The following is a 27,120-nucleotide window of genomic DNA, read 5'->3' as shown; positions in this document are numbered from 1 at the left end:
AAGCATACACTTATAGTGAAGTTTGCTCAAATAATGGCCGCGGGGATGGTGGTAGGATGGGGCCATAATAGGGAACGTTTCATATTGCAATACATTGGGAAATTTTGAAAATCTTTTTTTTCATGAACAGCAAGGCCATGATTACTTATTAGCTAAAATGATTTGTGATCCCGTGGGGATCCGGGTTAGAATAGGTCCTCAGCACCCCCTTGCCTTTCGTAAGAGGCGACTAAGTGGAGCGGTCCTTCGGATGAGACCGCAAAAACCGAGGTCCCGTGTCACAGCAGGTGTGGCACGATAAAATCCCTCCCTGCTCAATGGCCATAAGCGCCGAGCATAGGCCTAAATTTTGCAGCCCTTCACCGGCAGTGGTGACGTCTCCATATGAGTGAAATATTCTCGAGAGGGACGTTAAACAATATTCAATCAATCAATCAAATGAGGTCAAGAGAGCTTTTATGATCACCTGTTGTTCGGCATCTGTCTGTCTGTCCATCTGTCAATCTCTAATTTTTGCATATAATATAATTGTTTATTCTTATTAAGAACCATTGGATCAATTTCAATCAAATTTGCCAAGACATCCTTGAGTGAAGGGGATTCAAAATAAAGGATCATGCCCTTTTCAAAGGGAAGGTAATCAAGAATTAGTTAATTCATGGTGACATCTTTCAAACGTCTTCTCAAGAACTGCTGGGTGTTTTTCAAAATCTTCCAAGGAACAACGTGATCAGGTTGACGCAGGTGAGCGGTGTGGTCCATGGACCTCTTGTCATTTATTACTGGTAGCGGACATATACTTATGTACATTGTAGTTTATGATTCTGTTAAATAATGCCCATGTCACCAAAAGGTGTAATTGCACGAAACAGCTGCATGCTAAGATAAGGAGGCAAACAGCCTCATCTAGGTCACATCTATCCAAATCCATACACTAAACTCAGTAGCATTGAGCTTTAATTTAACATGTGTAAAATCAAAACAATAATCCTCTTAGAACTATGTATGTCCCCCTAAATCACTAACTAGTACACGTGTTTAGAAGTATAAAACTCATAAAAGAAATAAAAGTACATTTGCCTGTCTTTATCACATTTACCTGACTTATCTACATTGTCATACAGTAAAATCTCGTTATCTTAAACTCGATGGAACCGAGAAAAAACTTTGTAATATCCGAGGACTCGAGATATCGAGAATAAAATACTTAAAGAATAAGTGGTTGGGACTTCCGAATCGCTTTGACATATTCATGGTATTTGAGGTACTGAAGTTCAACTGTATTTACATTTACCAATGTTTTGTCAGTAATAAAAAAAAAATGTGCTACTCCAAAACATTTTATTTCTCAATAAAAGCGCTGATATTTCAACATGATTAAGATATAGTGTATAAAATCCAAGTTATTTGCATCATGAGATATTGAAAACAATATGTAAAATATCCCACATGTCCATTGTTTATATAACGAATAGTACAAACAGTCCTGACATCTATTCATTGAATGTAAAGCATGCTTAATCTTTTTCTGTTACTGATAATGAAAATTACTTTAAATTATACAGTTTCAAAACTCGGAATACACGAAGCTCCTTGCCAACAGAATTACAGGTTTCTGCGTTTGGAGAGGACTACCGAATGAAAGTATTTAAACCGGAACCCGTTTTGCATCCTGAAGCCAGGATTGTAACGAGTGATGGCCCTGACGAGAAAGACTGGACCGGGACTATACCCGACTGTTTCCTGGCTGGACACCTGACGTCCCATGACGGAACAGTGTCTCTTTCTAACTGTGATGGTTTGGTATATACTTTAGTTCCTCTAAGTTTCAATCTGTGATATTTAATGCGCAAGATGGTAATTGTCACGTAAATGAAGCTCTCGCAAAAAGAAGTCTAAAAAGTGTATTTACATTGTACCTTATACCGCAGATATTGCACATGACTACAGTAAGTACCATGCAAATTGAATGGTATACGGAGCAAACATATCGAAATCAAAACATACTTTCAAATGAAAGGTGAAGATAACGAACAGTGATCAATCCCATAAATCCTATAACCAATACAAAATAGAGGGCAAACACGGACCCCTGGACATACCAAAGGTGGGATCAGGTGTCTAGGTGTAAGCATCCCCTGTCATTCGGTCACACCCATCGTGAGCCCTACATCTTAATCAGGTAAACAGTTAGCCTTTGTCAAAATCAATGTGCCAAGAACAGACTAACAATCGGCATGAAACACGTCAGACAGCATTTGACCCAATGATAGGTTGTATTGGCAAATTAGACCGTTATCACGACCATAGAATTTGCGATATGCCTACTTTAAACGAGACTGTTGAAACCCCTGTATCATCAATTTGTTTGTCAGTAGCTTACTTCGATTTAAAAACTTGACGATACGCAGAACAAGCTCTTGCGTATCGAATCAATTGAGAGATGCATGTATAAGCACTAGGTGATAATGGAATATTGTTATATAAATATAGGAAGTTGACGATGAAGAAGCTGAAATCATCCCGTAAGTGATAAACTTGAGTTGTTAGTTTGCTGTTGATATGTACTTTCAATAAAATACATAAGTACGAAGTAGAAGTGGATAACTCGGTGTTGTCTTTTATTTTGAGTTCACTGGGATATGCCGAGATTTTCTTCTTCTGACATAGAGCTTTTTGAATAAATTTTGCTTCATGGGAGTATTAAAACATGTCAGCCAACAAAGAAGCACAATTTGTGTCCACGGGAATTCCAACAGACTGTTGGAAGACCTGATCACCAAAAACTACAAAGATATTGTCAATGCGTAATCTTTTAATTTTCAACATCAGAGTACTTGTGAGTGAAATAATATCGACTAAATTTGAAATCGATATGTGCACGTTTCCATTCGTTAATCAAAGATCTCGTCTAATTTTTATGATTCCTTGCAAACGATAACGAAATAGCGTCCGTTGAAATTTCATTTCGGAGCATTTTATCCCTTTTTCTGTTACATTGTACATTCAATCGTGATCGGTTATAGGACACTATCGCTAAAACCATCTGTATGCATGGTACAGCACATTATACGAAAATCCCCCAAAATTTTGTCATATCCAAGTCTCATGAGATTTTAAATCCAGGAAGTAGAAATTAAAACCAAACCGGAATAGACATTTATGATCTTTTGCATTTAATATCTCTACTTCGAAAGGTATGTTTTATTGAAAAAAATATTTATATTCACACATTGATTTTTCGATAGAAATATGTCGGGTTGAATAGACAATATTACAATGCTAAACAAAACAATAATGTAGAAGTCACAATTTACATTTAAGATATGTTGTTGTTCTAACTTGATGACAGACAAATACAGAGAGGCCTAATTAGAAATTTTGGAAGAATTGACATCTTGATGTTATATTCATTTTTGACATGTACACTGTGCTTATATTTCACAACGGATTGCAAACAAATTAAGAGTTGACAACTCAACACATGACATGTCTTACACGCATTATTTAATATTTAAAACTTTTAATGCTTTAAGTTAGTAATTCAGTTCTATTGGTTAGCTTATTTTTAATGCCAGCAATACACCATGAGAGTAGACTTCAAGAAGATTTTGAAATCTTGAAATAGTTATATTGTTTACCTTGCATGTGACAGTAAATACTGAACCAAATCGTATGGCAAGTGACAGTTATATACGAGTACTAGTAAATGAATATCATGAATCAATTTAAGGAAGGACGATTCAGCACAAAAGCGGGAGATTTCCATGTAAAAGAACTTCCAAAAGTTCACAACAAGCACCTTAATTTCTCAGATGACGAGACGGTACTTGTAATTGCCAAAACAAAGCAGCAGGGGGATTCAGATAACGGTAATGATGTTATGATTGAAATTGTTACATAACTACTCAGATATCTTTAATCTTGGAACTTCAAAATTTTAGGAGGATTAAGGTAAATAGGAAAAACTACATACAATATATGGTTCTTACACGCTTCTAATAAATAGATGAATTGTTCTTTTTTAGGCGATGATCGTGTTGCCCTAAATCAACGCTTAAAACAAATGGGAGTTGACAAAAGACGGCGGTATACGCACTCCAGAAATGTAGTGGTCGAGATGGCGGTGTACACCGACAGCAAATACACAGAACGGTTCCTACCCAAGGATACTTACAAGAGAATAGAATTGATGATCTTGAAATATAATGGGGTACTGTAAACAGATTTGAATTTCCTCTATGTTATTTCCTAAATTTGTTTTCAGATTAAATCTGCTAAAATAGATGAATTGAAAAATCCTGTAGGAAATAAGTTTACGTTTGTAAAATTTATTCCTGTACAAGGTGACTCAAATGAGTGTTGGGTCCCGGCAAAAATGAAAAAGTAAAGCTAACGAACAATGGCTAATCTCACAAATTCCACAAGTACAAAATTGAAAGTAAGACAACCAAAAAGGGGGTACCCTGGACATATCAGAGGTAGAATCATAGAATCTGGTTCTTCAGAGGGCTAAACGTATCCTGTTGACACTCGCCGTAAACCTTATATCTAGATATAATAAGATAAACAGAGCAATCCGTAGTCAAAATCAATATGTAAAGATAGATAAAGTAAACAGAGCAATCCGTAGTCTAAATCAATATGTAAAGCTAGATAAAGTAAACGGAGCAATCCGTAGGCAAAATCAGTACGTAAAGATAGATAAAGTAAATGGAGCAAACCGTAGGTAAAATCAATATGTAAAGAATGGCTTAACAATCGTAATGAAACACGTCAGACAGCATTTGACCTAATAACAGGATGTATCATTATAATGACCATAGAATTTGTGAAATGCTGACTTTAAACGAGACTGTTGAAACCCCCTGTAACATAAACTATCAGTAGTAATAATTTAATAATTTACATTGCAACATTATACCGATAGATTTATGATGACATGTATTACCAGTCCCTCCACACGAGGGAACAAATTTCTTTTCTTTTTCGAAGAGGACCTGTGTCCTCATGACTTTCGAAATATACTCATATATTCTTAATTTATCCTTATTTTCGATACTTTTTATTTTAGCTCAACAACAAATTCTTGAAATAAAAACGAGTGAATATTACATAACCATTGATTTCTTATGAAGTAGAAATTAAACAAAAAATAACGAAATTCAATCTAAAACAGATGTATTCTGATCAAGGAGTCGATATTTTAAAATTAAATCGAACATGTATATACTTTGCTGCAGAACTGTAGCCATCTAGGAAGATCTTAAAATACTTGTTGCAATGTTCAAACATTCTGTTTAGTCGGATAGTGGCAGGGGCAAGCTAAAAGTCAACCATAAAATAATAGGCATTTTTCCGAATTCATTTCTATCTATCTTGGGAAGTATACGGAATTTCGGTATGAACTTTGGTGGTAATGTAGATTGATTATGTATGAATATATTAGAATACAGAGTAGAATTTTATACCATTTGGTTTATTGTTTTCAGCTAACTTGGGTACCCTATATTTAGAATTTTATACTTTTATTCTTTAATAGTAAATTCGAACCTAAGCGATACAATTGCCTGTGGTTCGAACAATATGCATATATACATGTATCTGTAGTATTCTGATGCTCGTCAGAGTTTTGCACAGCTTCCGTATCTGTAGTATGTATATGTTTGCCCACCCTCTCACAATTTTGTATTGATGAAATGTTATTAGATCGAATGTGTGTGATGTGTTTTATACCAGATGTTAAATTGATCTTTAGGTACTTATTTTGACTGGATTGATCAAGATAGGGGGCTCACAGCGAGTGTGTACTGTCAGCAGAGGGGGGTTTACTCCTCCTTGGACCTGATACCACCTCTGATATATCCAGGGCCGCGTGTTTGTCATACTTTAATTTTTTATTCGTTATATTTTATAAGTGAGTGATCAATTTTATAATTCCTATAAACAATAAAAAATTGAGAGATTCAAAGTGACGTAAATGAATTTAAAAAAAAACCCAAAACAACAACATTATTCTGCAATCCTGCAAGTGTTCGTCATTGTGATTTTTGTAGGTACAAATGGAATGGTCCCGCTACAGTGACCTGGGTTATAACGTCAGAATCCAAATCAAATATATTGGATTTTTGGACAAAAATCCGGTAATGGAAAATCTTACAATTATAGATCATATAGTAATAGATATAAATCAAAACTGGATACGTCCATAGCGCCCCGGGACTTACAGGTATAATACATTTATAGCATGTGATCTCATATTGACTATACATATTGAAAATTTCGTAACACTTCTGATACAATTCTGTTGCAATCTTTGGAGATCTTTAAAATGTTTCAAAGCAACTTAATAAAAGTAAATTAATGCAACCTTCCATTATTTGAATTTTTCAGTCATTTTACAACATGTCGTCCGTCATCAGTATTTCTTTGAGTACTTTTTGTACTGGGATGAGAAACAACCCCATTCCTTATGATCTTATCTTTCTTCACACAGGGTAAGAAGTAAAGTTTTCTCAGATACACTGGGGAATTTTGTTTAAGGTGGCTCACTACATCTTGAAAATGTTTTTCAAATCAGCATGAAATGATTTGATTATGAAAGATATGATGATATATTGGAAAATATGCAATTTTGGTTTTAAAAAAACCCATGATTTAAAAACAAAAATCAGTACATATGAACAAAAGACTCGTGGATTTGAACTTGGGATCTGTGGTTCATCAGACCGATGCTTTAACCACTGAGCTACGGTGACAGACAAACAATTCGATCGATACAAATAATTTCACAAAATATTTAAGGTGGCTCACTACACCCAGAAATAGCTTCTCAAATCAGTACGAATTGATTTGATTATAAAAGATATGATGATATACAAGAAGTATTTATGCCAAAAACTATACAACTTTGAAAAAAAAACACGCATGATTTTTCAAAAAATTATTTCAACACATATGAACAAAAGACTCCGAGGGATTAGAACTTGAGATCTGCAGTTCACCAGCCCAATGATTTAGCCACTGAGATACGATAATAGACAAACAAATCGATCGATACAAATAATTTCACGAAAAATTTAAATCGCCATCTTGTGACGTGGTGTCATGAAGAGCCTTGATGTAGAGAGGTACCTGTTATAGAGATATTCTATAGTGTATATGGATACTTTATGGTGGTAGCTAGTACTTCAGGAGTATAATATAGAGGGAAAACACCTCCACGATTGGCTATTCTACTATGTATTTATTCAGAATGAACACTGACGTCACTGGGAGGTCATATCAATCCAGTGCTTGTAATCACTACTTCCGGTGTGGTGTGGAGAGTTCCGGCTCCATCTTTGAGTACAAATCAACGGCTCATGAAATAGGACATAGGTAACTTAAATTTTCGAAGAAGCTGAACCGGAAATAAGAAAATCTTTTTGACAAGTCTCCAGTAATTCGTAAATTTTAAAGTTATATTGCTGATATTTTGTAAATAATAATAATAATAATAATAAATAAATAAATAAATTACATTATCATCTTAAAGGATTTATTCTATAGAATATTGAATTCATTACCATTGATAAAAAGTGAAAAACTGACTCCACTGGTTTTGTGTTGGTAGTTTTTTGTATTGGTTACTGGAAATTAGCTCACTACTGAGCGAAGTTATGATCCCGTTTGCAATAAGAAATCATAAATATTCATCATATATTTTTGCCAGTCTTGGAATGTACCATGATAACATAAAGGGGTGTACCGGAAGTGACGTAGGTCTCATGGGAGGATATGGAGCCGGATGGAGTTCGTGTAGTATCAACGATCTTAATTCATTTTTACAGTAAGCTCATCAAAGGAAATATGATACTGGAAAATCTATAGCGTTAAAATTGTTTGCATAATATAATTTATTATTAAATCATTGATTGCATCGCGTTTTTGCTGCAGCTTATATAAAATTAAATTCCTCAAACGGAGATATATATTATGAAAAGAATTTCAAAAAATATTCAATAAAGGTAAATGAGGAAACAAAGGTCGATAAGGAGAGAGAGAGGGGGAGGGGGGGGGGGTAAATCCGGAACAGTAGAACACACTAATGTTTTAAATATGGAGGCTTCTAAACAAAAGTTTTATCACAATAGAAAGAAAGATGTACAGAACTCTCTCAAATGATTGTTGATTTTACGTCAATAAACAATGATTAACATTATATAACGGTCTTGTAGTGGAGTGTAGAATATCTCACATGCAGGCACAGTGCAGTTAGGTGTTTAGGATTATCCTAAGGTACTCACCGTACGTAGCATGGAGTTGTAGGACTCGGGAGAACGTTGTCTCTGGCCGGGGTCCTTGTCACAACTGCTTTTCCATGTGCCTCAGACACTAAGATGACCAGTACTCATGTACTAATCACAGGGGTCAGATTACTTAACCCTGCTTAATTTTAACATATACAAGTAATTTGAGTTATAGTCTGTTTCTGCAATCCCCGATATATTTAGCTATACTACAGTTTATTTTTCCTACATCTTTGGAAAAATAATGTATAAATCCAAGTTTCCATGTTTACTAGTACCTGGACATGACAGCTTCGTGTTTGTAAAACACATTTCCGAATGAAATTAACAATGAAAATATCCACTTCAAAACTTATAGTGATGTTTGATACCTTTTTAGTAATGAAAATATCCACCCTGTACACGCTGCGCTTTTTCGTCTCCTTTAAAGCTTCACTGAATGACGCTCAATATTTGTTCCAAGAAGACCGTCCAAGAGAGTAGATAATATGCGCTTTAATGCGCGGAGTGATTTCCTACACAAAGTCTTTTAACGCGCAGAGTAATTGGTATAACACTTACGACATTTCTCAGATATCGACAGTTTTCTTTAAATGATTGAACAATGCTATATATTTCGGAAACACTAGAGTTTTCCGAATATTAAATTATTGCATGCAAGTGATGCTTCAATGGTTACTGAGTAACTTTACATACAGACAGATATACTTCTCTCAATCAGAGTATAATTCTGACCAGGACATTGGTTTGACAAAGAGATTTTTATAACTACAGAGGCAGTCGTTCTCAATGTCTGTTCCGAGAAGATGTGGCCATCCGAGGGACTATTCGATATCCACCTTTAATGCCCGTCTTAATAGGTAAAATTACCGATATATTCACATTATATAACAGTTACTTCCTTTAACTTTTCTGCAGTATTTGCTCATTTGTACCAAAGGTTCAATTGACCTTTTCTTATCAAAGTCTATTCGCCGTCTGTTGTCTGTAATCTATCAACTTTTCACATTTTGGTTTGCTCTCCAGACCCAGTTGTCACAAAGCATCTTTATGTATTAAAACATCACACAAAATTTGTCTAAATGAAGGACTATGTCTCTCTGTAATTAAGGTAGGTAAATAAGGAAATAAGTGAATAATTTTTTTAAATAAAAATTTCTCTAATGAAGATCCAAAATGAAGATTCAAGATTGGATCACTCGTGACACGCGGTGAGCGGGATTACACATTTCCTGTAGAAAAATACAGAAATATTCTTTAAACCTTTAAAGAACCACAAAAGTGCAACTGCTAAATTAAAATGCAGGCGTCATCAATTCAAGTTTTACCACACTAAGCCAAGTGGCAAGCATGGTGGGGATTTGAATTTGTGGTTGGGACTATATAGGAGAAATTGTTAACATTTAAGACATTTCTCCTCACCACGACTGAACCACAGTGTGAGTCATTTAAAAAGCTCTACCTAGGAATATCGAGTATATATTCATATCTATGGCCTCCGGGGTTAGAACATGTTTCATTTTATCAGAACATTTCATAGGTAAACTGTGTGGCACATAGCCCTCTGGTTCTATCATGTCTAAAGTATTCTTGGAAAACGAAGAACGAAATTACTCTTTAGAATTTAATTTAGGATAAAAATGGGATCTAAAATTTTATCTAGATATCAAGTCTACGATCATTTCTATCTAAAATCACTAGGATTTAGTGCAGGTTAGGGTTCGCTTACTTAGCCCGTCCGTCCGGCCATGCTTCTGTTTCCAACATTTCTGTAGTTTGCATTATCTGTAACCCTTAGTGCATTTCTTCATCAGTATTCAAACCTTGCACGGTGATTGCATACACATTACACTCTCTTATGTGTTTACAAGATACGGTTTACACATAATATTCGTTGTATCGCACTACCAAGCATGCAGTGATGTAGGTTGTTTCTTTTACCCCACCTCTGACTAGTTAGCTGGAAGATCCTGAATAGTGATTGGCTCATTACGGTCACGTGAAGACGTGGGATATTCTATCCCACGTCACCGTCAAAAGTTAAACCAGGCTTCCGTGTGAGTTAATTTTCTTGTTGCATTTGTCAACAACAATGGCGGCCAAACGGTTTGCAAGTTTGGCAGCAGACGAGATCGAAAAAAAAGAAAAAAAAGAAATTGCTGATAATCACACTGGGTATATTTGCACTGATGTTTACATATAATGGTATGATGTATACATATAATGGTATGATGTATACATATAATGGTATGATGTTTACATATAATGGTATGGTGTATATATATAATGGTATGATGTATATATATAATGGTATGGTGTATATATATAATGGTATGATGTATACATATAATGGTATGATGTATATGTATAATGGTATGATGTATACCTATAATGGTATGATGTATACATATAATGGTATGTATACCTATAATGGTATGATGTATACATATAATGGTATGATGTATACATATAATGGTATGATGTATACATATAATGGTATGATGTATAGATATAATGGTATGCTGTATAGATATAATGGTATGATGTATACGTATAATGGTATGATGTATACATATAATGGTATGATGTATAGATATAATGGTATGATGTATATGTATAATGGTATGATGTATACATATAATGGTATGATGTATACATATAATGGTATGATGTATATGTATAATGGTATGATGTATACGTATAATGGTATGATGTATATGTATAATGGTATGATGTATATGTATAATGGTATGATGTATACGTATAATGGTATGATGTATACATATAATGGTATGATGTATATGTATAATGGTATGATGTATACATATAATGGTATGATGTATACATATAATGGTATGATGTTTGTCCATGCAAAAGTTAGTTTAAATACAGTCGTCTTTGAACAAGGAATATTTATGGTATGGTGTTGTCTGTAGTTCTGGTATGCTATAGGTTCATACATATTATCAAAATAGGTCATCGGTGGGGTAAATTCGTTTTCGCTTCGTCCCGTATAAAACTTAGTGATCTGGTTTCATCCCGTACCAGGTCACTAGATGACTACGTAACTAATAATCTCAGTTAGTCTTGTTTGAGTCTTTGGTTACCCTGTTTACAGTTCTTATTGATGTAAAGTTTATATTATCTATAAACATGGTACTCTCGGTTTTTAACTTCCAGGCCAGCACTATAGTCTAGATGAAGTATGTGAGAAGTTGTATGGGCCGAACTTCCACTTCCGCAGGTTTCCCTACCTCGGGGTAAGGACAGTTTCATTTTAGCAAGTTTAAATTTGAAGTTTGCACAATTGTAATTCATTGGCGACTTGATGTAATAATAAATTTGTGATATCAGAGTTGTACTTCAGTTTATATTTTTCTTACATGATAGAATTGCGAGCAATACAGCTGCGCAAACTTCAACGAAGGGAGTCTGTTCGGGCAGTTGTTTACCCAGTGGAAAGATATCCCAGGTTCATACTGCGGAACTGGCAAGGTAAAATGATATTTATTAAATCAGCATAGTTTGTGTATTAAGGAATTTGTTTTACCCGTTTAGTGGGTAACGGAGAAAGGAGACTCTCTGTGTCCATGCAACTGTAATGACAGACAAACAGGCGACGCTACATGTGTCAAATAGCATAGTCAGGCGATGCTAAATTCTCAAACAGTTTACACAGGCGACGCTACATGTATCAAATAGCATAGTGAGGCGATGCTAAATTCTCAAACAGCTTAAACAGGCGACGCTACATGTATCAAATTACATAGTCAGGCGATGCTAAATTCTCAAACAGCTTAAACAGGCAACGCTACATGTGTCAAATAGCATAGTCAGGCGATGCTAAATTCTCAAAGGTTAACAGCTTAAACAGGCGACGCTACATGTATCAAATAGCATAGCCAGGCGATGCTAACTTCTCAAACAGCTTAAACAGGCGATGCTACATGTATCAAATAGCATAGTCAGGCGAATATAAATAATATCATACATATCTTCAATAATGTGAATGATGTTCAATACACTCTTTATTTGGGGAAATAAGAGATAAATGTTCGTCATTGTTCCTCCTGCCAGTCCTTTATTGTGAAACTATAACGAAACCAAAGAGACGGATGGACGAAGAAACACCAGACATGTTATCATAACTCCCCAAATGAAGTTTAAGGGGGTATAATGGAATCAACATGTATGTCTCCGTCTGTAGACATGATGTTGTCCGTGCATGTTCTAAGAAACTAGTGTATGGATGTTTCTGAAAATTTGTACACTCATTACTCACCTTATGAAGATATGCACTTGGTATTTTCATGTTGATTGGACAATTTTTCTTAAACTTCAGGCTTTTTTTTCTACTTATGGACTTAGTCCTTTTTTAAACCAAAAAGAGTATGTTTTAAAAATTCATGAAGAAATTTCATTTAAAAGTTGTCAATACATTATTTTGATCTTAGACTGAGTTATGCATTTCTTATATTAAATTAGAATATCTACAGTATTAGGAAGTGATGCTAATTTCTATTTGGTTTAAAGGGGGATGGGTCTCTTTATCTAGATAATATTTCAAAAACAAATTAAAAGATTTAGATGAGACCTTTTACATATACTTTTTTATTAAAGTAAAATAACATTTTGATTGATAGTGAATGTATGAATATTTCCATTTTCTATAGATCCATAGATTCTGTTGGTGTGGGTTGGTGGGTGTTAATATTCTAGCAATTCTTAAATCGTGTACCAAATGATAACAGACAATTAAAATTCTCTGAAAATCCTATTTATTGGGATAGTGCTTATATTGAGCATCACCGGAAATATTTTAATATTTTGATTGATTTTTTTAAAGCAACATTTTAAAAAAAATATTAATGTACTAGGTGATCATTTGATTAGACAATTTCTGGTGTGATCAGAGACAGTCTGTTTTATATAGTGTGCCCCGCGGGGGTATTAGTCCCATAAGGAAAGCTCTACTGGTAGTTATCCCTATGCTTTGTAGACGACGCAGAAAGTTTATTGTCACTATTCTTTTCTATTGCAGATATGTTTCAACCAGGGATGTGTAACTTTTGCTGCAGCGCGACAAAACCCGGGACGGATTAGACCCGGGGGGTGGGGTCCATGGACTAACTGGTACCCCTGCTCTAGGAGTTGTGGGACGGGGCTTACTTACAGGAGGCGGTTTTGTAACAATCCAAGGTGTGATTTCCTTCAATTGCTGATAGTATTGTGCAAAACAATATCTAATACATTTAAATATCGCCTAGTTGCATATTTTCATTCAAAAGTACACAACATTGAATTCAATTAGGGTTATTTTCAACGCTTTGATTTCTCAACATGCAATCCGTATAATGCAGTACGCACGTAAGTTAATACAAATAAATTGACTGTTGTAAAGTAAATAGGAAAGTAAACGATGAAAGGTTTCAGCCAAATCCTACGAATGATATCACGCGCAGGTTTTTTTTGTGTCTGAATTATGTCTAGTGGAGGCATCGCGTATACTACATGTAGTAATACTATGCATGATAACTAGAATTGCATTTGAGTCTGTCTAACTCTTTCACTATCACACAGGTCTGTTTTCTTTACTCTGCAAAATAGAATGTGAAATATTCAACAGAGTTCTGCTCCATTGCATTATCTGGACATGTGGAGATTTGATTCTATAAACCTGTAGATTCTGGACATAAAATTTTTGGTCTGTCCATCTGTATTTTAGTCTATTTGTCCACAAAAAACTTTAATTTTGCCCGTAACATTTGAATGGATGGTGATAGGGTTTTCATGAATATTTCACATGCATATTCCTTGTAAGGAGACCTTTCTTTTGGTACCACCTTGCTGTACAGGCATTAGTGTTTACATCTACAAACACATCATTGTTTTTTTTAATAGGAATATTCATTCAAATTTTGGGAAACACTAAGAGGAATCTGCTTGATCTAATTGAAACTACTCAAGTTCTATGAATTGAAATTTTTAAATGTCAAAACACCAAATCGGAAATTTGTTGGTTAGTATCAAAAGTTGTACAAAAAGCTTGTATGTAGACCGTTGACAGATATGAAATTGAAGCTTGTGCAACGCGCCCTCTGGTGAGAGAATGGACCTGCCCCTTCCTCAAGATGGTGTGTGTGTGTGTGTGTGTGTGAATGATTACAATGCAAAATTACAACTAGGACTAAAACTACATTACCAAACAAACGGAATAACTAAGTAATACCGCTATATACTGTCCAGCATTGATAATTTGATCTGATGAGTGAAACTACGAGCGTGCACAGAACAATTCTGATTACATAGATATCGGCCAGTGGTGTGATTTTCATCATGAACAGATTAATCAATCAATAAGATTCCATTTAAATTTAAGTCACTCATATACGCATTCTCTCGCAAGAGCTTGTTCTGCGTTTAGTCAGTATAGTATAAATCGAGGCAAGCTACTGACAAAAAAGTTGATGGTACAGGGGTTTAAACAGTCTCGATTGAAGTCAGTATTTCGCAAATTCTATGGTCGTTATACCGATCTAGTTCGACAATACAACCTATCATTGGGTCTAATGTTGTCTGACGTGTTTCATACTGATTGTTAGGCCGTTCTTGGCACACGAGTTTTGACTACGGATAACTCCGTTTACCTGATCAGGACATAGGGCTCACGGCGGGTGTGACCGGTCGACCGGGGATGCTTATTTCTCCAAGGCACCTGCTCCCACCTCTGGTTTGTCCAGGGGTCCGTGTTTGCCCAACTATCTATTTTGCATTGATTTTAGGGGTTATGAGATTGATCACTGTTCGTTATCTTCGCCTTTCATGTCATTCTTACTAACTAAGAATATCCATTAGAAAGAACAAAAAGTGGAGATCCATGTATTGGAGCCGAAGTGGGTGTCCATGTACAGTGAATTTCTATGTGCTTCGTATTTAAAATTTCTTCATTTAGAGCAGTTATATTTATTTAAGAGTTCATTATATCTTCATGGTTGTATCACGGAATCCAGTTGGTGTCCGGTGAGAAAAATATTTCATCTGGTGACTGTCATATAAAGCATTCTGGAGACGGTCAGATAAATATATGGCGGTCACCATGAACTTATCCAATGGCACCAGATATCGGTGACGGCCGCCAGATTATTATATGTGACGCCATCCGGAAACGATTGGCGTCCTCCAGAAACGCCAGATAAAATAATTTTCTCACCTGGAACCTACTGGCTCCATACCATGTAGCTTGAGAATTCCATCGTCGTCGAAAGCTTTCTTTTACCTTTCCCTGATGGTCAGTGAACAACGGAAATAACTGTATTGCACTCTCTTCAATAAATTCATCTACGTAGATGTAATTCATATGCAAATTCTATGTAAGTAACATAATTAATGATAGATGGATAGATGTATTATTGCATTGTACACTTCTGATATAGCTAATTCATATCATTAACGGTGCCTCACCGTACATAAATTAAAAGACTATAGTAATGTATACATGTAAGTTTCGATGTTGACCTTTTAGCCCCCTGAATCACCCTGGGTGTGACGAGGACAAAGGGTACGAAGCCAGGACATGTAACCCACAGGTTGGTAAACAGTCGAACCACTTATATTTAATAACATTTCGCGCATTGATGATCAATTTTGGTGTGTTTGTTTTATATGTTTGTCTGCTTGTTTTGTCTGTAACCTTGGTTACACATCAAGAATAAGGTCCATGTCACGTGTTAGAGGACAGTACATGTACATGCAAGTGTTTCACAAATACACTACTGTAAAAGTGGTTATTTACGCGTGGGGGAAACTTACATCAATCACGCGGTCACGTAAAATGAGCGTAAATTCCCCAACGCGTATAGTTATATATAGTTACTGCTTATTTCCCCCACGCGTAATGTTGAACGTGGAAAAACGCGGCGTAAATAACCACTTTTACAGTATATTTCATTCACATGAAAATATTTTCAGAGACGGATCTGTAATCTATTTGTCGACACCATCACACCACATTCGTTCTTCCCATAACAAAGTGCCAGATGTGATAGAAACAAGAGATGTTTGTAAAACACATATGCCCCCCCCCCTCCCCATGGTGCAAAATTGAAACGGGTTATACACACACATTATTCAATTGAGAGTAGTATCATCAATTTAAAAATACTGAGCAGACAATATCTTCCTATGTCAAGAGTGGATTGACCATGTGACCTAAAAATCAATAGGGGTCATCAACTCCTGAAGATGTACCAGTGTACCAAGTTTGATGTCTGTCAAGCAAAGGGTTCCCAAGATATTGAAGAGACAGTATATTTCTATGTCCAGTTTGTCCCTTGACCTTTGACCATGTGACCTCAAAATCATTACTAGTCATCTTCTCCTGAAGATGTACTAGTGTACCAAGTTTGATATCTGTCAAGCAAAGGGTTCTCAAGATATTGAGCGGACATTATATTCCTATGTCCAGTTTGACCTTTGACCATGTGACCTGAAAATCAATAGGGGTAATCTTTTTCTAAAGATATACCAGTGTACCAAGATTGATGTCTGTCAAGCAAAGGATTTTTGAGACATTGAGTGGTCAATATATTCCTATGTCCAGTTTGACCCTTGACCATGTGACCTCAAAATCAATAGGGGTCATTTTCTCCTTAAGATGTACCAGTGTACCAAGTCTGACGTCTGTCAAGCAAAGGGTTCTCAAGATAATGAGCGGACAGTATATTCCTATGTCCAGACCCTTGACCTTTAACCTTTTGACCTGAAAAACACCAGGGGATTTTTCTTTTCATAACCAACCCACATATGAAATATCATTACGATCAGTGAATGGTTCTCAAGATATTGAGCGGACAGCATGTGGTCTACCGACCGACCGACAGGTGCAAACCAATATGCCCCTCTTCTTTGAAGGGGGCATAAACATTGTTTGTTCAAAGCTGCGGTCTATGTTTTCTGAAAGAAAAACTTTCACGAAAGTGAACATGTAAGTCATTTTTTTTTAAAATGCGTCCCTTTCGATGCTGTGTACTCCAAATACCTGTAAATATTAGAGAGAAGTTAATATGTGTAACCGTAGTGGACATGCTCCTTTATGAAATATATTAAAATGAAATAAAAGACTTAGTTGTCTTTCAAAGCTTTCAAATTTTGTTAACTTTTACGAGGGCCCGGGGATATTGCTATCATTCATAGTTCTATCATTTATTTATATCCTTTTAGAAATGATAACACCGTTTGACAGGTAAGTAGTTTTAAAACATTATTCTCTCTATTGCGTCTTGGTTGACAACAACTTCTGTGTTTAAGCCCTGTTCAGGCGACAGCTCCGACACCGACGCACTCATCAAACAGAGGGCCTCCGAAACCTGCAGGAGAATGCTCAAGAATAATGTAATCAATTCCACCCTCTACACAGCAGATGGCAGTCTATACAAATCACACGGTATCAAACTGTTATCATATATATATATATATATATCATAGTAAAAAGCTATGCATTAGCTGTTGTTTAAAGAATTTGAAATAAAGCATCAATTATGACCGTCTTATTGAGGGAAATTATGCTTCTGTATCAATTCGTAATTGCATGTGTATAAATTGATGCTGGTATGCAAATCTACGTTTTTATTCGAGAAAATTCTTATTTGTAATGTCACAAAGATACCTTCTTTTATCATCGTAATACTAATAGCCGCCATTTTTAATATATCGTTTTCTTTTTTAAGAAAATGTATCCCCATTGGGACTGGTATTATCCCTTATCGCTGTAATTTGTACAGCAAGCATTGAATTTAAGTTTGAATGTTAACAAACAGCCCATGGCGTGTGCGAGGTTTCCTGTGCTCCCGTGGCCGGGCACAAAACACCCACGTTTACCAGATTTGGTTTGATGCCACAAGGAACGCCCTGTCCCGGAATACTGGATAAGATGGACATCAATGACTGGCCTCGTAGACAAGGTTACAGCGCCCAGTGTTTAGACGGCTACTGCAAGGTATGCGATGGCCTGATTTCATTGCAATATACATGTATTTTTTAAAATATCCAAATGAAACATAAGTATTGCTCTACATCGTAATATTTTTTATACATGTAATTAAATATCAAATTACATGAATACAGTTTTTCTACATTAATATCATAAGATAGGAAAGTAAATTAATGTTTACTCATGAGATCTTTTGCACTTAAAATACAAAAAATATCATTATCAGAATGTACTTTAATTTTACTTGTAACAGCAATGATTGGCTGAGCACACTAAAAAAATAATTTGTATTGTGAAAGGTGAAGATAACGAACTGTGATCGATCTCGTCACTTCCTGTAAGCAATACAAAATAGTTAGGCAAACACGGACCCCTGGATATACCAGAGGTGGGATAAGGGCCTAGGAGGAGTAAGCAATAATGTAACTTGGTATGGAGACACGCCCCCTTGACAATCCAAAACAGCTCTACTTTTATTTTAAGTTTACATCGTAGTCCCGTTAAGTTGTAATCCTTCTATGAAATTGAAAATCAGCGGGGGAAAAAAACGTGCACAATAAAATACCTTTGTTTGACTTTTTCTCGATGTTAAACAAGATGATTTTTTTTTACTTGCAAGTACACAACACATTAACGTAAAACTCGACACTACATGTAACTCTGATACAACGACATCATTTGTATATCATAATGTTGGTACAGTTTCGCTTTGCGGATTATAATCGTAAACTACACCAAGTTACATTATGTCGTGTAACATAGGTCAAAATTAGCTTCATTCCTTAATCAAGAGTTCAAAAACGGATGCTAAGAGTATTGTCAGTTTTTCAAATTGCACAAAAGTTCCAAAGTCTTGCCTCGAACTTAAAAGGTGGAACATTAAAAAGTGGGGGATATAGATCTTTTTTCTTTTGAAATATTGGCTAAAATACTAAATATTTACACAAACTTTTTGGTAAATCGATATGGACGAATTTTGAGAATATCAACCAAAGTAACGAATTTACAGCAGTTTGATTATCTCCAACTTTCTTCTACTCATCAAAAATTACAAAAGCATTGACAAAATACTAAATAAAACGTTCGAGCATAATTTCTATGTAGTGCCTTTTGATTACAGTTGTATTAGCTTTAAATCTGAAAATTTTATTTTGTTTCAAAAAGGTGCTATTATGGTAGTTTTGCATATAACTTTAACAATAGTCATTGATAACATCAAAATACGTATAAGATTTTATCAAAATAAAGATTTCGGTTCTATTTAATACGTAGAAATCAATGTTTGTACGGGAATACAATAACGCAATTGGTTTTCTAACACAAATATTAATACCAAAAGTTTATAAATCTTATTTTTGTCTGTCATTGAAATAGCAAATCATAATTTTGCTACAAACAATTTCGACACCAAATTGATGGCTGGTATTGCTTTAAAGGGACATGGACGCGATTTGAACTGAAAATTTTCAAATTTTATTTTTTCATTTTTTATGTTTAGAATGCTTAACTAAGGTATCTCTAATGGACAACAAAGAGTGTCAGTTGTCAAGGTACGTGGGAGATACAGAGCTCACAATTCTTTGTTATATAAACAAGGCGCGTGCCATGTTTTTGTTTACATAGGTTGAATATATATACTAGTATAAGTTTCGTTTAAAGCAATTTTTTTTAATTTAAAAGTTAATTCTGAACACAATTAAATAATTTCTAGTGTTTCGCACATCTCATTTTGGTTTAAACATGCTATTTTCTATTAAGCAATCTATATGTAAACAAAAACATGGCACGAGCCTTGTTTACACTACAAAGAAATATGAGTGCTGTATCTCACTTGTAACTCAACAACTGCCATTCAAATTTTGGTTGACCATAAGAAGTACTTTTAAAATTAGTTAAGCATTGTAAACATGAAAAATGGAAAAATAAAATTTGAAATTTTTCAACTCAAATCGTGTCCATGCCCCTTTAACAATTCTTTCGTCACAAAATGCAGTCCTTCCCCAATTTTTTTAAAATTTCTAATGATATACGAATGTTCAACTGGATTTGCTCAAGTACTAAATATGTGGTATGTTTGGACCAATGAATTAAGTATCGAACCCGTATTTAGATAATTGTAGCATCCTGCGTGGCTGTCTTCAAAAGCTGAGGAGCTAACTTCCATAAATAGATAAGATTAAAGTTATATTTATTAAATATTTATGTGACCTCAATCACCTTAAAATTAGATATGTTTAAAAGTTAAAGGGGCTATATATATATATACATGTATGCGATATTTTTATTTTAGAAATTTGGTTGTGATGGTGTGTTAAATGGAGGTACTTTTGATAAATGTGGTGTCTGTAATGGAGATGGCACATCATGTGACGTCGTAGAGGGTACATTTACGGAGTTATCTACCACAGGTACATGTATGACGTCATTACGTACGGGTTTCAAAAGAACTATTCATGAGTTTCATATCCACGTATATACATCTAACAGTTGTAGTTGTTTCAGAATTTCCAGAATATCTCAATTTACTTTTTTGTGGATATGTAGGTTCTAGAAAGGTTGTTGCAGAAATACCTGTTGGAGCATACAACATTCAGTTTTCGTTTGACTACCTTTCAATGAAGCAAAACTATTTAGGTAAGAAAGATTCTTACATGGATAAAAAAGCTCGTTGTCATGATAGTAAAGTGCTCCTTCGTACAACCTAACATAATATAGTGTTATAAAAATCTGTTAACTTGCAATTGCATACACACACTTTATTAAGACGAACACGCAATTTAGTAATACGGACATGCATTCTGAGTCGGGACGGACACATATCTTAGTACGAAGGACACATGATTTGGTAAGAATGACACACATTTTTTAAAGACGGAATACAGTTTGTTAAGATATACAAGACAAACATACATTTTGATAAGACGAACAAACATTGGCGATGGCGATATCTCAACTAAAGTGTACATGTATAAGACTGAACAAAGAAATGTTGGTCAAAAATCGCGGGAGCGAGTGATGGTGTAAGATATCTGTGTTCATTATTCATGTTTTTCATATACAATTATCATGTTTTAGTGTAGATGCATTTAGAGATATCCATAAATATTGGAATACTACTTCGTAAATTAGCATCAACATTTTAAAAACGACAGTCTATGGAAAAATATCAGGTACCTCACAGTACACATGTTGTAATAGTCCGAGATGTTTCTCCCTTCCATATTATTTTGATTTATATTAAGAAATAAATAATACATGAGGGTATGAACTGTGACACTACATGCCGGTATACTTCATGAAAAGGATGACAGCATAAAGCGTTGAAGTTCATACCATCATGTTCTGTAGAAGGAGGTGTGCTACACCAGAGAAATTTGATGTAGATGAAAAGTGGAGGATATATACCACAATATTTTGAAGTTGAATTTTTTCAAATATACTTTATTTTGTCAAAAAATACAATTTTAGTAGAAGGTAATCTGAGAAATTTTTTAAAACCCCGCTGGACTTGAACCTGCGACCTACAGTTTAGTAGTCTGTATGCTAACATACTGAGATACTCGGCTAGGTATTTAATTTGAAAAAGAAAAGTCAAATATTGCGGATATTGATTTTTTTCCTCCATGTTTTTAAAGGAAGTCAGCCATTATGACGATGTAGAGTACCTCCTTAAATAGACGTACTCTATCATGAGGAAATGTTGGTTGGTTGAATATTGTTTACCATCTCTCTCTCGAGAATTTTTCACTCATAAGGAGACGTCACCACTGCCGATGAAGGGCTTCAAAATCGTAGGCATACATGTATGCTCGGCATTTACGGTCTTTGAGCAGGAAGGGATCTCTATTGTACCACACCTGCTGTGACATGGGACGTCGGTTTAATCGGTCCCATCCTAAGGACGCCCCAACTTAATCACCTATTACTACAAGCAAGGGACACTGAGGACCTATTCTAACCCGGATCCCCACCGGAACATGAGAAAATGACTATCGTAATGATAGTCATTTTCTCATGTTCCGGTGGGGATCCAAAGATCCATTTGTAAAGAATTCAATGACAAATATATTGGAACTGTAAATATTTTGAAATGTGCAACAGCAGTTGTGCTTTTTTGCTGACACAGTTAATTGATTGATTAAAAATTGTTTAATGCCCCTCTCGAGAATCTTTCACTCATATGGAGATGTCACCACTGCCGGTGAAGGGCTGCAAAATTTAGGCCTATGCTAGGCGCTTACGGCCTTTGAGCAGGGAGGTATTTATATCGTGCCACACCTGCTGTGACACGGGACCTCGGTTTTTGCAGTCTCATCCGAAGGACTGTCCCATTTAGTCCCCTCTTACGACAAGCAAGGGGTACTGAGGACCTATTCTAACCCGAATCCCCACGGGATTTGCTGACACGAATACATTGGCTACCATATAGAGCAATGTCGATCCTCCATCATATAAGAGTTATTTTCCAAAACCGATGATAAATGTGGTGGTAAACGAAACAAGAGGTACTGTGAGCAATGCTCACTAAGAATACCCCCCGCTTACCCCAATCTCCCAAAGGGTGTTGGTAATAGGTATAAACTACCTCTTTTCTGAGTGTAATAAACAAATGGCATGACAAACCGAACCATATTGCTACTTCGATGTCCAGTGCGCGTGACCTTTGACCTTTTGACCCCAAAACCGATAGGGAACATCTTCATCCCATGGGTAGTCCATATGTATGATATGGTGACTGTAGGTGGAAAGGATAACGCTTTAGAGCCCGGAAACCATATTGCTACTTCCATGTCCAGTGCGCTTGACCTTTGACCTTTTGACCCCAAAATCGATAGGGAACATCTTCATCCCATGGGTAGTCCATATATATGATATGGTGACAGTAGGTGGAAAGGATAATGCTTTAGAGTCCGGAAACCATTGCGTCTACAGACGGACGGACGGACAGACGGACAACCTGATTCCAGTATACCCCCCCCCCCCCCCCACAACTTGTTGCGGGGGGTATAATTATGTGTGTTGGCCATTATTGGATGATCATGACATTACGTTTATTTTAGAGGTGTACACCAAAGATGGTGCTGTTGTTTTGGCTAGCCTTATTGGAAGCAGTTGGATTTTTAGTGCCACAAGTAACCCTGTCACTTTCGCCGACACCTATTGGTACTATTTTTTCCACGACCAATATCTACACACTAAGGGACCACTCACTGAACCAGCCATCATAAAGGTAGCGAATTTCAACTTCATTTTAAAGTGAAAAATAAACCTGAATCGTTTCTTTCTGATTTTGAACACACCTGTCAGATTATTGTAAAATTAACACGTCTTGCTTGTAGATTTTCCAAAACAAAGATTTCAACAACACCGGGATTCACTATGCTTATTCTCTCCCACATTCTGGTAGGTTGGCTCTATTTTTGGCATCATAATTATATTGTGGATTATTGTTCGGGTAACTTTAGTATTTTGACTGTCTAAAACCTTGTACTTTTTTCTTTGAAGCAAAGAGTTGTCAAGGTCATTGTAATAATGGAGGCACGTTTAATACCAAATTATGTGCCTGTGATTGTACCAGTGGTTTTTATGGTGAGTTGAAATTACTTTCATTATACAAACGGATAACATGCACCTTTGTCTTTCAGATTATGTGTATAAAAAAACCGTAAAGCGAGAATGGTTCCATTGCTTATTGATTATGTTTCGTGTTTAGCACTTTAAATACCCGTTGGCGGGGGGGGGGGGGGGGTAGTTTTATTATTTTTAAATAAATGTTCTGCCCTGTAAACCCTGTAATTTTGCACTACAAAATAAACAAGGTGTGTTTGTGAAACATGCATGCCCCCAATGGTAGCATAGTAATTATGGTACCCAATAAAAGTTATGAATGTCATATTAAGGAATTTGTGGAATATGAAAGTCCTATCATTAATCATTCCAAAGTACAGGTCAAGGTTAAAGTTTGTCAAAAGTAGATCAGTTTCAAAGGTCCATCAGGTCAAAAGTTTTGGCATTATAAGAAAGATCTTGTCAAAAGGGATACACATATGAAATATTAAAGCCCTATCTCAAACCCTTCAAAAGTAATGACCAAAGTTAAGGTTTTTCAAATATAGGTCAAACTCCAAGGTTAAGGTTATGCATACATAAAGGAATTTGGTATCTTGTCACAGGAAATATGGTCCCCCGTGGGGATCCAGGTTAGAATAGGTCCAGTACCCCCCTTTCTTGCCGTAAGAGGCGACTAAATAGAGCGGCCCTTCGGAAGATATCGCAAAAAATAAAACGAGGCTAAATGCTACATCAGGTATGGCACGATAAAAATCCCTCCCTGCTCAAAAGCTGTAAGCGCTGAGCAAAAGTCTAACATTTGCAGCCCTTCACCGACATTATTGACGTCTGTATATGAGTGAAAAATTCTCAAGAGGGACGTTAAACAATATCCAATCAATCAATCACAAGGAATACACATGTGAAATATGAAAGCCCTATCACAATCCATTCAAAAGTTATGGGCAAATTTAAAGTTTTTGCGGACAGATCATAAACTATATTCTCCTTAAGAAGCTAAAGTCATATTTTCAGACTGCATGATTAATGCTTTGTTATCTTGCATCCAGGAAATACTTGCAGCAGTCGATGTAACACCTTCTGCTACAATGGCGCCAAGGTAGATCAGTCCAACTGCGCATGTCAGTGCAATGATCATCAGACCGGAAGTCTTTGTAAATGTGCGTCAGGGTACACAGGAATAAACTGCACGATACATTCATAACAGTAATATCAATAAAAAGAGATTCTCGATTATGATTTGAAAGGGTTTTTTTTCTTTCAACACAATGTCGATCTTTAATTGGTGTAAGAGATTCAGGTTAATATACAAAATGATGTCATCTTTATTAACTATGAAATAATATTTACTCAGGTCAAGGCATACCTTTACATGATATATACATTACTTACAAGAGCATGATTAATCAGACTACCAAATGGTCAAATGATATAGAATATTCAGCTAGAATGTGTAGATAAATGCTTTTACCTTTACATGCACTTAACAGGAAATAAATATACCGATTTCTTTACACACTTGAATTATGCATACCGAAAAAAATGGACCCAATTCAAATGATAAAAAAGAATTGTATTTATGCATTTCAGGATAATTCTTTGAGGTTTTTGTACGTCCGTCTATTTGGTGTTTTTAGGGACTATATTGTGGATATAAGTTGATATTACTTGATTCACAAATAAATATCGATAAATAGGAAAACGTTTAAATGCCAGTTTCACTCATTCGAACATAAAGTATATCTATAATAAGTATTTCAAAGAAATATAACAAAACTAAATATAGGGTGTGTTGAGCCCCTATTAACCAGTTCGATTCCAAAGGGTAGACATACGATAACCTGTAAAAGAAAATAAGATATCACAATCCATTATTCAAGGTAACTGAACGTTTGTCATCTAAACTGTCTAATATATAACCATCTTTGGCATTTTCCGAACGCCATCTACCATGGACCTTTGGAATATCATTGTTGGTGCTGCAATAGCTCCTCCACTTCTTAAACTATGTAACCCATAAAGTTTACAATCAACGCCCACGCCTTTCAGAGCATCTAACAAAAGTTATCTCGCTCTCGTAATTAAGCAATACAAAATAGATAGTTGGGCAAACACGGACCCCTGGACACACCAGAGGTGGGATCAGGTGCCCAGGAGGAGTAAGTCACACCCGCCATGAGCCCTATATCCTGATGAAGCCACTGACTATTATAATAAGCTGCGTTAATGACTACAACTGAAGACTGCTTTTGTACTAAGTAAGATAAACCCCTAGAAATCAAACTGTATGCACCAGTACTTGAACTGCAAGAAATAAGTTTTGTATTTTGTATACGTATTATCACTTCTACTATGTATAACAATATCTTTCAACCCGCGCACCGTGTCCTTGAGTCTGGATCCGGAATGTCTTTAATTTCTTTCCATGGGAATAACTACAAGTAACCAGGTCATGATTTGTTATCTGTTGCTGATGTTAGTTGAGCCACTTCCTCGTTTAGGACATTTATTGGCCCATGTCCGAATTTGTTGCAGTAGAAGCAGATGTTCTTCGCTGATTGCTCCGCCACTACTGGTTGCGGTCGATGACGCCTTTCTGCATCTTTGCGGTGTTGCAAAGTGCTGGTAGTAAGGATATCGGTTGTCTGCTCTGGGAGAACTTTGTCCAGAATCATGTCCATATAGATGAAAAAACTGTCCAGGGAAGGAATGTGCATCTTGTTGAGACTTTCTATCATAAGGCTTCTTGGTGTTGCGTTTCTTGGCTCTGAAAATAATCTGCTTGAGCTTTGCAGCATTATCAGCATCATCAGTAATTGGATCATCCTGATATTCCTAAACAAAAGCACGCCCATATTTATCAATTTTGTTCCTTTTGTTTAGTTGCTTTAACGTAGAATTCAAAACTTCAACTGACAAATCAACTTTTCTATTGTTTAGCAAATTTATAGCTTTTGTAATGTCATTCTCTCTATCCACATTGAATTCAAATGGGATTTTATTGCTCTGAAACTTAAAGTCAGGTACCTTTTTCTCAGCTGCTTTTGATGCCAAATTGATTTCACTGACAATTTCCTGTTTCTGTCCTCTCACGTTTTTCGGAAAAAAGGTCTAAAGCATCTGTAGTGGTAAATTCTTCATAAAAATCATGCATAGAACCGGGTCGTTCAACTTGTGGTTCCGCTCGAACTGTACGCTCTTCAGCCGAATTCAAAGTGTTTTAGATTCCCCTATGCTAAAGTTTAAGGAGGTGCATTCAGTTAGATGGTT

At 35.8% G+C, this 27,120-nt stretch overlaps 1 protein-coding gene across 1 annotated transcript in view; it reads left to right on the top strand.

Moving 5' to 3' along the window:
• LOC125658014 (A disintegrin and metalloproteinase with thrombospondin motifs 6-like) overlaps positions 1-25,084 on the top strand; it is a 32,143-nt gene extending 7,059 nt beyond the window's left edge. The window contains exons 4-23 of the mRNA XM_048889040.2: positions 1,566-1,803; positions 3,734-3,872; positions 4,029-4,213; positions 6,057-6,143; positions 6,394-6,497; positions 7,255-7,380; positions 7,715-7,831; positions 9,066-9,151; positions 11,472-11,551; positions 11,682-11,786; positions 13,333-13,490; positions 15,814-15,877; positions 17,598-17,733; positions 18,107-18,285; positions 20,570-20,687; positions 20,824-20,913; positions 23,340-23,509; positions 23,619-23,682; positions 23,785-23,868; positions 24,900-25,084. Coding sequence (XP_048744997.1) covers positions 1,566-1,803; positions 3,734-3,872; positions 4,029-4,213; positions 6,057-6,143; positions 6,394-6,497; positions 7,255-7,380; positions 7,715-7,831; positions 9,066-9,151; positions 11,472-11,551; positions 11,682-11,786; positions 13,333-13,490; positions 15,814-15,877; positions 17,598-17,733; positions 18,107-18,285; positions 20,570-20,687; positions 20,824-20,913; positions 23,340-23,509; positions 23,619-23,682; positions 23,785-23,868; positions 24,900-25,054 — 2,485 coding nt within the window. The 3' untranslated portion in view covers positions 25,055-25,084. The remainder of the gene's footprint in view (positions 1-1,565; positions 1,804-3,733; positions 3,873-4,028; positions 4,214-6,056; positions 6,144-6,393; positions 6,498-7,254; positions 7,381-7,714; positions 7,832-9,065; positions 9,152-11,471; positions 11,552-11,681; positions 11,787-13,332; positions 13,491-15,813; positions 15,878-17,597; positions 17,734-18,106; positions 18,286-20,569; positions 20,688-20,823; positions 20,914-23,339; positions 23,510-23,618; positions 23,683-23,784; positions 23,869-24,899) is intronic.
• Positions 25,085-27,120: the final 2,036 nt, after the last annotated feature.

This window comes from Ostrea edulis, chromosome 9, assembly GCF_947568905.1.
Source record: "Ostrea edulis chromosome 9, xbOstEdul1.1, whole genome shotgun sequence".
Lineage (NCBI taxonomy): Eukaryota > Metazoa > Mollusca > Bivalvia > Ostreida > Ostreidae > Ostrea > Ostrea edulis.
Note: the sequence above shows the minus strand (reverse complement) of the source record. Positions and strands in the feature narration are given on the sequence as shown.